Source organism: Natrix helvetica (genome assembly GCF_964273705.1).
Source record: "Natrix helvetica genome assembly, chromosome: 3".
NCBI classification, from domain to species: domain Eukaryota; kingdom Metazoa; phylum Chordata; class Lepidosauria; order Squamata; family Natricidae; genus Natrix; species Natrix helvetica.
In genome coordinates this window covers 68989266-69001475 of record NC_138549.1, presented here as the reverse complement: position 1 = coordinate 69001475, position 12210 = coordinate 68989266, and the positions used below count along the sequence as shown (strand labels likewise).

Genomic DNA, 12210 nt, shown 5'->3' with positions numbered 1-12210 from the left:
TAAGTATTATTGCTATACAAAAGGCTGGGTTTTTTTCTAGAATAAGCAGGGATTTAGTATCTACCGTACAGCAGCATTATATGCCACAAAAAATCAATTTTCTAAATTTGTTTTTCTCTTAACTGTGCTATGGAAAAAGATCTTAGGGGGAAATTGATTGTATGTTGATACTTAATCTATGCCTTTCCGGCAATTCCTCATTGCAAATATTGCATCATTGATTTTGAATTACATTTCCTGGACCCCACAAATATTCCAGTTTGAGGATTACCACTAATTTGAAAACTGTTGATATAGGGATTCACCACATAATTAGATGAAGAAGTACAGGTAGTCCTATAGATCTGCAATCATAATTGAGCCCAAAATTTCCATTTCCCCCCTTTTTTTGGCATTTCTTGCCACATTTGCCACATCACTGTATTGGTTAAGTTAGTAACACGGTAAAATGATTCTAGCCTCTCCATTGACTTTGTTTGTCAGAAGGTTGCAAAAAGTGATCACATGATCCTGGACACTGCAACCATCATAAATTTGAGTCAGTTAAAAAAATGTTTGAATTTTGATTACATGACCAAGGGATGCTACAATGATCGGCCATAAGTCATTTTTTTCAGTGCCGTTGCTACTTTGAACAAATTGTTCAGTCACTGAACAAATGGTTGTAAATGAAGGATTACCTGTACTCTGCATGACTCTTTATTTGCGGAATATAACCTATGTCATCCAAAGCATTTCAGTTGGGGAAGGTAATAGAGGACAAGCATGATAAAACCCAAATATGGCAACTTGCGTTTAACCTGAAGCATCTGGATTTCTGAGAGGTCTCCATTGATCTGATTTCCATGGTTAAAATGTAGGGATGTGTTTGGTTGTGTGATAGCTGTACCATATGTGGGACCTAGCCTGTCTGTCTTACTTTTTTATCTTAATCTTATTTTTTATTTTACCTTATTTGTGATCACACTTTATTTTCCAGCCTTCTTTGAAGGAAGTTATATTCTGCTTAATTGAGCTTGAGTTGCATCTTCATACTTATTTTCTTCTGCATATTCGTACCATAATTCTGCTGGTTGGTTTAATCCTCCTGGAATCCCTTCTCTGATATCCATCATTTATATGGGTTTGTCAGTCTGCCCCCACATTTAGCCATAAGGGTCTGCTGTTCAACTCCAAATTCCAGGTACAATTCTACTGAGAATGTATTTATTAGAAGCTAGTCAATCTTTTCTGAACCATATTGTGCTGTGGAATTCTTCAGTCCACCCTGTTCCACCAGTAATATCTTTGCTGAGATAGCCTGCCTTTGTCTTATTTCCCACACAATCAAAATTCATTCAATTAGAAGGGAGCAGAGGCTGATATTCACTCACTTCCACTCCTTCCATGTCAAGGCTGCTCTTTTTTGCTTGCCTGCCTGCTTGCAATATAAGGGGCAAATCATATTGAGGCAAATAATCTTGCCTCAGAAAACTACATTTGTGAGGGAGCAGCTCAGACCTTACTATCTTCTGCTCATGCACTCTTCTTTTTTCATCATAAAATGAAGTCAGAGTTAAGACAGGACAGTTGTTAGTAAGTCTGGCAGAATAATTAAAAAGACATACGCTTCCTTTTTCATACACAAACAAGAACTCAAGGCAGAGAATGCGACCCTCATATAGACAATCTCAGATTTAGTTATCAAAGTCACCAAATCTGGCTACAGATCCCCATTCCCAAATAGGGTGATGTCCCTTTCCTTGAAATTGAATTAGCAATTCTCTCCCCCTCCAAGATGGCAAGTTATATTTTAGCATTGGTTGTCAATAAAACATAAAGGGAGTGGGGGTGGGGAACAGCACGTTATTCTTATGGTATTCCTCCACGCTTCTGGTCTCTTCCTTTCTAGATTTTCATGATCAATCTGAAGCGTCGGAAAGACAGACGGGATCGAATGTTGCGGACTTTATATGAGCAGGAAATTGAAGTCAAGCTAATGGAAGCTGTGGATGGAAAGTGAGTTGAGTTGCCTGGCATGGAGTTGTAAAATTTGAGGTGGGGGAGGGGTGTTGGGACCACCTAGTTTAAAGACTGCAAGAAATAAAGTACTGTATGTGATTAGGGATACATTTATCAACTATTTCTCAATTATTCTCCTGGGAGCATCAGTAGGTGTGAGATGCACCTATTGATAAAGGCAACTCCTAGTTATCTTTGTCACATTGATTCTGCTCCAGCCTTGCTGCTACCAGTGACTTGCTTTGCCAAATGTGAGCCATGCTGTGTAGCTCTACGCTTGGGAAGACTAGAGCATTAAATCAAGCTTGATTCAACAACATTCTTGCCCTGCAAAATAATTGCATGCTGTCTCTCTCCCTGAGACACTGCTCAGAAGTTTTTTTGTGTGCAGATATATGGTGGTATATATTTGTCAGAGGATAGATAATTCTCAATTGAGCATCTTCTTTAATCTGCTTAAAGAGCAAAAATATTTGTCTCTCACCACTAGCTATTTAAAATAGCATTTTGTACACAAAAGATTCTCACATTGTCTTTAAATAATCAACAGTTTCCTCCTCATTTGTGAAACTGGGAAATTTTTAGTATCTTGGAATCAAATTTAACCATGTTTTCTTGTTCATTATACTGTTGTTCGCCTAAGAAACATTTTCTCTGCTGAATTCTACAAATCCAGCTGAATTCTCCTTCAGTGGTTAAATCATGTACATTTCATACTATTCTGCAAGGCAAAATCCACATTTTTATTGAGTGCCCAAAGTGTTACAAATGAGATCTTGTAAAATATGTTGTGAGGATTCACAGTACCACTTCTGACTGCAAGTAAAAATTATTTTAAAACATTAGTTTATGAAAACATTACTTTAAAAGCTGAAAGCTATGTTAGAAAAAAGAGTAACAATTCCTATTTTACCACACTGCATTGATTTCTATCTATAGGGAGGTTTGGGGTTAGGTTTTTTTGCTACACATTGTACAGATACACCGCCTTCTGGGTTTTTCTTAATAGGTTGTAGCTTTTCTTTCCATCTTGAAAATGTGTGGCTAAGTAATTTAATCGTTGTCTCTTTCAGGATGTTGAATACAAGCCAGCTGAAAGCTCTAAATATAGATATGCTTCCTGGTTACCAAGATCCATACTCTTCTAGAGTGCTGACCAGAGGAGAAATTGGCTGTTTCCTTAGCCACTATTATATATGGAAGGAGGTAACCAAAATTTGCTTATCTTCATCCCCTCCCCTCTCCCCTCCTGTTCCCTCCTTTTTGAAAATCTTGAAGATAGACTCATGCTGATGGATCTCTTGGAAGACAGGAATTTCCACCAGTCCACTTGCATTCTTCCAGAGAAGGTTACCACAGAAAAACAACTCATGGGATAATTTTTATAGCTTTTTCCAATATGGTGGTTAATGAATATAAACGTATTCAGTTTAGACACTGCCCAGCTCTAACCCAACTCTAGAAAGTATACAAAACCAAACCGAATGAAAATATGGTGCAATAATTATGAAATAAATTAAAGAGGTACAAAAAAACCAAGAACTGAAGAGGAATCTGGCTAACCACTGAATCCAACAGGAATCCCAAGGACCCTAATCCAAGGCCCAGCAGAACAGATAGGTCTTTAACACTTTTTCACTCACATAGATTTTGGAGGTTTGGGGGGGGAACCTTATTGCTTCTTGGATGTTGACAGATGAGATTAATTAATTGAAGGGACCCTGAGCATGCCTACTCATGTTGCATCAAACTGGCAAGGCTGCTATGGGACGTAATAAGCAATCCCTCAAGTTACCAGGCCTTATGTAATATAGGGAACTAATAGGATATAACCTGCACCTGGAAAAATACTGGCAACCAGTGCAGCTCACAAAGCAAAGGTGTCACTTGGGACTATGACCACATTCTGGACCAACCAAAGCTCCTCAGTGCATGTTAAGGGCAGCCCCACATGTAGCATATTCCAGCAGGCAAGCCATGAGGGGATCAGGGCATGAGTGATTGTCTGAATTTAATTTGAATTATTTCAAATTGTTATTTTAAGATAGTAAGCAGGGAGATGGAGAAGTGCCTAGTCATTGAAGATGATGTACGCTTTGAGCATCAGTTCAAAAAGAAGCTCACAAAATTAATGGATGACATTGAGAGAGGACAGCTTGACTGGGATCTTATGTAAGTAATAATCCACTAATCTTGCTTCTGAGCATCTTCACTTCAGTGGAATTGAGTGCTTCCTGTTAAGGAAAGGCCACACATCTGGGTGCATTTTAGCTTTGAAATAAAAGTGAATAAGGAGAAATATGAAAGTGGGATCTAAAAGTTGCAGAGTGAGAGAAATTAGATAGGGAGGCGTTTTTGTCTCATAATGCAGGTAGTCCTCGATTTATAACAGTTTGTTTAAAGTGCACTGAAAGACGTGACTTATGACTATTTTTCACTCTTACAGCCATTGCAACATCCCTACGGTCACATGATCAAAATCCAGGCGCTTGGGTCATGTTTTTGACGATTGCAGTGTCCCAAGGTTGTGTGATCATCTTTCCGACCTTTTGACAAAAACAAGAATCAATGAGAAAGCTAGAGTCACTTAACAACCATGTTACTAACTTAACAACTGCAGTGATTCACTTAACAACTGTGGCAAGAACATTCGTAAAAGGGGGAAAAACCCACTTAACAAATTTCTTACTTAACAACAGAAAGTTTAGGTTCAATAGTGGTCTTAAGCTGAGGACTACTACTATTGAGGATGCCAGGAAATTTAAAACTAAAAAAGGAGATTTCTTTGCTGAGTGTTTTAGTATAACTTTCTGAATTAATTACCATAAGATGTAATGATAGCCATCGACGTGAAGATGCATGGCACAGGTTCATGGAGGATAAAACTGCCAATGGCTGCTAGTCACAATATCTGTATATTGTATCTAATCGTCTTTTCAATCCCAGTTGTTGGGGTATACAAGTAGGACAGTGTTTTTCATCCATTGTCTACATGCAGGATCCCATCGTAGGTAGTGAACGCTGGGCCAAGTGGCCTTTGATCCAGTGCAGGAATTGGGAAGCTTTTATGTTAACTACACATCTGTCTGTCTGTTGTTTTTATATTGTTAATTCTTACTAGTTGTTTAAAAAAGATGGTTTACATGAAACTCCTGGTAATTTTCTGGCCAGAGAAACTGGCACCAAGGTGCTAAACGTAGATGTTTCTACACATCACATCAGCAAATGGCATATGGGTTCAATGAGTCAACTTTCTCTCTCTATGTAGATATATAGGTCGGAAACGGATGCAGGTGGAACGTCCAGAAAAGGCTGTACCCAATGTGATGAATCTTGTGGAAGCTGATTACTCTTACTGGACACTGGGCTATGCGATCTCCTTGCAAGGAGCTCAGAAGCTAATTGGAGCTCAACCTTTCAGCAAGATGCTCCCTGTAGATGAATTCTTGCCGGTCATGTACAACAAGCACCCAGTGTAGGTTATTGGCTGTGATTACTGTACGGGATAGCTTTCATTAGATATACGTTAGCTTTATACTGTGACACATTCAGCAGCAATATTTATCTTCTTAGCAGTAAATAGTTGCTTCCTGTAGTCGTTTTGGCGCTTCAGGTTTATGTAATACTTTTCGGTGGGGATTGAACATCACTCCTCCTACAGCTGGTGTTGATTCTATTATCTCTTCAGCAGTCCTTCTACAAACTGCTGTTTTATGTGTGTTGGAAATGATTGGCCATGATATAAATGGGAATGCTTTGTGGGCAGAGCCCATCTGTATGGGGCACATTGCTTCTGGGAATATGAAACCCAAGTCACATTGTTTTAGATTTAATAATTGCGTATCTATTTTCTTTTATGCACAACCTCATGGCAGTTGACAAAATTAACACTTCTACAAAAAGTTTGGAATGTAATTAAATATCATATTCATTCTAATCTAGTAATTTAAAGTATGACAAAAGTGATGGCATTGGCACAATTTTTGAAAGGCTAAGAAAAGTGTTCCACAACCTGGGAGAATGGCAGGTGGCTGAGCTTCTGACATCAGAATATTTTCAGAAGGCTTTTCCCGCCAATCTTAAAGATAGAGGGCTGTTTATGGCTTTACAGATTAGTTGTTCCTGTTAAGCAAACAACAAGCATTGTGGATCTTTGATCCCTATTCCTGGCAATTAGGTTAGCAGCCTTGTTGCTTTACTTTGCACCAGTTGTCACTTCCAGGCACTTTTCATGGGCAGCTGTATGTGGAATGTTTTATGAAGATTATGTTGAATGTTTGTAAAGATTAGGAAAAGCCAAGGCATGGCTAACTATTGCTAAATGTAACCAGCTTGGGGAAGTTTGCAATTGTTACCCTAAGTGAAATTGCATAAAACATTTCTTTACACCTGCTTAGCCAGTGAGGATCAGTGAGCAATCCCAGAACGCAAAACTATTTTTTTCAGTTGTATAATTCCTTTCAAAGTCCAGCAACAGTAGAGCAACAGCACATTGTCTTTTGTGGATTTAATTTCAGCTTATTCTTAATCATCCATCCAATTGTTGAATGAAGGGTACATACAAGAGTACTAAATTCTGGTCAAGATTTAATTATCTGAGACACCATAGTCAGTAACTGAATCATGAGCTGTTGTTCTCCAACATCTCCTTCTAGACTTGGTATGGAAAATTGCAGTTGCTGCAGAGTAGTCCTTCACAAGGTCTAGTCCCCCACCAAGTCTTAAAGAGAAACCTTAGTTGAGAATACTGAAAGCCTCCAAGAGAATCAAGGACTGCATTTATTCCCTTGGGTTTCCCATATACCGTAAGTCGTCTGTTAAGATGACCAAAATGATCTTGCTGCCATATTCCAGCTGGAAGCTCAAATCATTGCATCTCCATATACAGTTAAAGCTTCAAGGGATATCGAACAGCTTTAATAAGGCCAAGTAATCTTATGAGGAGAGCAATGCTAACCTCAGATATCTTTTGATATCTTTAGTTGGTGAATGTATTTCATCTTGAAGCTTGATTGCATTTCTTTCAATCAAAATTTGAAATAAGGGAAATCATATTGGAAGAGGTTTTCTTGCTAGTTGTGCACTAATGTATGTTACCCCTTTGCTTAATAATTAGTTGTGAATCAAATTCTGGCAGTTATTGTTGAACTTGCTTCTTGTTCCTCGGTTTTTTAAAATTATTGACCATGTATGGCATGTTTATTTTTACAGTGCTGATCTTTAAAGCCTTTATGTTGAAAAATGGCTTATAATTGTAGAAAATATACCAGTCCTCCCAACACTTAAAGTACGTCAATATATTATCCCTAGATCAGGGGTGTCCAAACTTGGGAACTTTAAGACTTGTGGACTTCAACTCCCAGAATTCCCCAGCTAGCATGGCTGGCTGGGGAATTCTGGGAGTTGAAGTCCACAAGTCTTAAAGTTCCCAAGTTTGGACACCCCTGCCCTAGATGTTTAAGTTGAGGGGTGGGAATATAGATTTACAACATTGATAGGAGAATGTTTAAATTTATAATCATTATAAGTTTGTCCTGCTGTGATATATAAAAGATATCAAAAAGACATAAATTGGAAATGAGGTAACCCCTTTCTTCTTAGTGACTTCTTTCCTTTCCTTTTTTAAAGTGCCAAATACATGGAACATTATGAACCTAGAGATCTGAAAGCTTTCTCTGCTGAGCCATTGCTGATTTATCCAACACACTACACTGGTCAACCAGGTTACCTCAGTGACACAGAGACATCCACAATCTGGGACAATGAGACTGTGGCCACTGATTGGGACAGGACACTGTCCCGGAAATCACGGCAACAGGGCCAGATCCATAAAGATGCCCAGAACAAGAATGCCTTGCCACCTGGACCTTCCCTTGATGTGTCATCCATGAGAGATGAGCTATGATTGTTAACTGGATCAGCTTCAAGTTACTGGAAACATCAGTGGGACTTCTAGAACTTCCAGAGATATTGATACGCTATCTTGCTTGGCAAAATAGTTTGATATGAACTTCCTTGAACTAAGCAGGCGCTTGTCTCATTTTTTCAGGGTGCGTGGATGAACCTGACTGAATCAAGGGTAGTATATTTTTAAAAAAAATTATTGAAAGGAGCCCTGGTTTTTGCTGATTGGCTTGTACTAAAGGAAATTCTATGGAGCTGCTGGATAACTCTAGAAGGAAATGAGGTTATACTCAGGACAAATATTCCTTAAGCGATATCTTTCTACAATTCTTGGTGTAGAATTATTGTATTTATAAAAAGTAATATATACAAGAATTAGGAAGGGTCTACCAAGTTTTTCCACGTTGATTATTAGTCTATTGTCTGCTGCATTGCCTGAATTCTTGCTGGTTTTGATTTTGAGAAGCATATTCTGAAGCAGAAATGTTAGAATGCTAAATAGTATCTTATGTCTTGAAATTATCAGATGATAGACAAGATTTCCTTTATGTTCACCATATGAATCCCCACTGTTATTATTTGGTTTCATTTTTAATCATAAGCTATGAACAACAACTTTTTTGTCATGAGAATTTCTGGAGTTCACAATTTTTAATATTTATCAATAGTTTTCCATCTTTATCCTTCATACCTTCATGAAATTTAGTGAAGATCTATACTGAACTGAAAACTAAGAATTGAGCAGCCTGTAAATAGACCACACCTCAGCCAACAGCTGGGAATGATGTGCATCCTGATAGAAAAGAATATATGTAGCTCAGGGCTGAACTGTGGATTCCTCGGTGTCATAATCAGATGATGTTACCTAGTTGGGTAATGAAATGTCTGCAAACAACCAAACTCTGAGAGCATCAAGGACTCCATAGCACATGGATAGGTTCCATTACAAACTGGATTTGAAGGGTAAAAATTGAATATCCTTTTAAACAGGGTGCTCATTGATAATTTTGAGATACACTTTCAGTCACAAATGGTACTGTTGCATGAAGTAAAGCTCTCAGTAATTTATGCTTTAATGGCAGAGGAGGAATTCCAGACCACATCTGTAAATTTAGGCTGAGTGTATGGAGATAAACAATGAATAAGGGATTTCAAAGTAATTTCCTTTTCCAACCCCTGAAAAATCTGATGGTATTAAGCATTTTGAAGTAATCATTTTGTCTCTTTGATGTCATTTGCATGTGAACTATACTGAAGGACACGTGGCCCGTTTTTTCTTTATATGATGCTCAGACTTTGGCATTTTTGAAATGAGCTGTAATATTCGCTCCACTGAACAACATCTCCGTATGCAAGGTTGGCATTTTTAGAACCACCTCCCTCCCCCATAAAAGTTGTCCATGTTCATTTACTTCAAGGTTTTTTTTTCTTTTGCTAATGTAGACTTCTGAGCCTGATAGGGAAAAACATTCTGAACCAAAATGTTTAAAAAGACAATCAAAAGGATCTGCAGATATTCTAGCCAGGAATAATTGCTGTTCTTAGAAGAAATAAAGTACAATTGTATGTTTTTTTCTAAAAACCACATGTGCAGCTTATCAGCTGGTCTGATAATATATATAGCAATGAGTGCAATGATTTGGTGTCTTGGTCATTTATTTATGATTTTAGCATCGTAGTCTGGAGTGATCTGTGGGAATAGAAAACTGGTTTGAAGCTTTATCTATCTAAAGAAATATAAAATGCTTTGAATCCTGAACCTACATTGTAGGTGATTGACTCTTCAACATATCTTGCTGCCCTGTAACACTTTTATTGTACTATATTACATTATATCCAACAATAACAGCCTGACTCTACTACTTTCCAATGTTTCCTTACCATGCCCTAAATTAAGAAAAGCCCACATGGTCTTTTTTTTTTGTTATACTTTATATAATTTTAAAAACAAAATTCCAATTCTCACAGAAATAATGGGGCATATAATTTAGGACCAGGTCGGTGGAATTGCAACAGAAAAAATTAATGAGAGGCAGAGTGATTTTTTTAAAAAAATCTGAATTTCCAAATCTGTACCTGATGATTTATATATTTCTTGGCAAAATAGGCTTTGGGTATATTTCATGTATGCCAGAGCTGTCAAACTCCTGGCCTATGGCCTGGATGCATCACCCTCTGGCCACATCCATGCCCGTTTTAGCAAAGCGGGGGGAAAGTCCCGATATGTCACATGACGACGACGATGTGACAGTGTGAGTTTGACACCTCTGATGTATGCTGTGCCATTGTTTTTCCTCTTCTATTACAATTCATTAAAACAATGGGGGGAGGGGAATGTGATGGGTCAAAATACATTTTCAGAAATGGTTTACATTACACTAAAGTAGCACAGGACTATAGAAATCAAATGAGGGAAGAAAGAATATATAATCTGCTGCCATCAGGAATAATTAGCAGAAAGGATGTGTGTTATATCATACCTCTTTGATCCTTTTGTTTTTTTTAAAGAAGCAGTTCTGTTTTCTATGCGAACCATGTCCCTACCATTTTAGCACCATATGTTTGATACCAGGAAATGGATAGCCAGTTTCTTAAGAGGAAGGGTGATGGGCAAGTAGAGAAGATTGCTCTGCTAGCAAAAAACATTGAAATAATAGAGGGCATTTTTTAAAAACCACCTGTGTGATACAATGAAAATTTGTTGGGGGATTTGAACAAACTCAAAATCCTCTCATCAGTCAGAAGTAAAGTTATATATGTTTATTATGGCAAACACTTGTAAATCTGCTTCAGATTTCTAGATGTACTGTAACTACAGCTCCTAGCGAGACTGGATAAAAATTAGTTTTTATGTTTTATCTGAGTTAGTTTCAGCATATTTGGGAGACCCCAACACAGGTGGTAGAACTCTAATGCCAGCAGTAGGGAGGTGTGAAAATGTTGGGAGGTGGGGGGAATGGAACAAAGGCAGCCTCGGATCGCATGTTCCCAAGACCTTTCATCCATTAAATAAGTTCCAGAAATGGATTAATCCTCTAAACTGGATTGCAGCTCATGTTTCTAACTTTCCTCTCATACTAATTGGAATTGGGAAGGAGAGAATGAACTGAGGAGAGAAAAAGAGTCTGGTACCAAATGTTCCTCCTATCCTAGCAACCAGGAGCTTAAAAAGGCTTTGTAAGCTGTGCGTGATGGATCCTATTTTATACTCACCACATAGGACTGGAAGCTTCTAATTCTGTAGTTCAGGGCTATTTAGTATTCACAACCCAGCTGAATTCATTATTCAAAGCACTACCAAATCAAGAGGTAAAATCCTGAAACACTGGAATTAATGAGATGATTATTGTTCTAATCTGTGTTAGATCTAAAATTCTATATCAAAAGTTAAGATAGTGAAAGTGAATTGAATGTTTTATTTTTATGATAGTTTTTTTTAAATAAATCTTTTAACAAAGATTCAATGAATAGGTTAAATCATAGGGATAAATAAAATACTATTTTATACAACAATTGTTAATCATTCTTGTTTTTGTTTAGAAAAAATGGTAAGAACAAGCATAACAATATAAAAATCTAGCTAGTTCTACAGATAAATACAAAGTGTGAATATGTGCATATACTTACCCACTTAACTCTTATGTGTATTGCTTATTTTTCACCAGAAAACCTAGAGAATAGGTCTTGGTTTTCTGAATATTCATCCAGGATCTGGATACTTTTAAAGCTTACTGTTAATAAATACAAACATACATACATACATACATACATACATACATACATACATACATACATACATACATACATTCATTCATACATACATCCCAAGCTCTTCTATCTCAGAGTGAGCAACCTTATGCCAAACACAAAACAAGTAAGAAATAGTAAGATAAATAAGTAAAATGTATGGAATAAGAAATAGATAAAAATAGATTACCCTACCACCACTATATCTCATAGTATCCTATCTTCAGAAACCATTCTTGCTTCCCCCATATTCCCCCTTGCTTTACACATTGCCTTTTGTTGTTAAAACTTTTCTTCCCAACAGTGAAAAATATATACTGTATGTAACTTAGGGTTGAACTGCTGGGTACCAGGGTTTCTCTGAGCTTGTCATCTCTGAAGAAGTTACCTAACCCATCAATCAAATGGAACCGAAGAACCCAATGGTCTTTAAACTTAACTTCTCCCTTTTAAGATCATCATCAACTTGACCCAACTACAACATTTTTTAATCTTCCCCTTCCCTTGAGTCATACATCCTTCACATACTTGTTTTGCGATCTTCATTCATATTCTGTA

General features: G+C 37.4%; 1 protein-coding gene across 1 annotated transcript in view; it reads left to right on the top strand.

Annotated features, from left to right (window-relative positions):
- COLGALT2 (collagen beta(1-O)galactosyltransferase 2) overlaps nt 1-9611 on the top strand; it is a 54337-nt gene extending 44726 nt beyond the window's left edge. Inside the window, exons 8-12 of the mRNA XM_081948466.1 lie at nt 1892-1998; nt 3075-3207; nt 4046-4173; nt 5270-5476; nt 7630-9611. Of these exons, the coding sequence (XP_081804592.1) occupies nt 1892-1998; nt 3075-3207; nt 4046-4173; nt 5270-5476; nt 7630-7906 (852 nt within the window). The 3' untranslated portion in view covers nt 7907-9611. The remainder of the gene's footprint in view (nt 1-1891; nt 1999-3074; nt 3208-4045; nt 4174-5269; nt 5477-7629) is intronic.
- Nucleotides 9612-12210: the final 2599 nt, after the last annotated feature.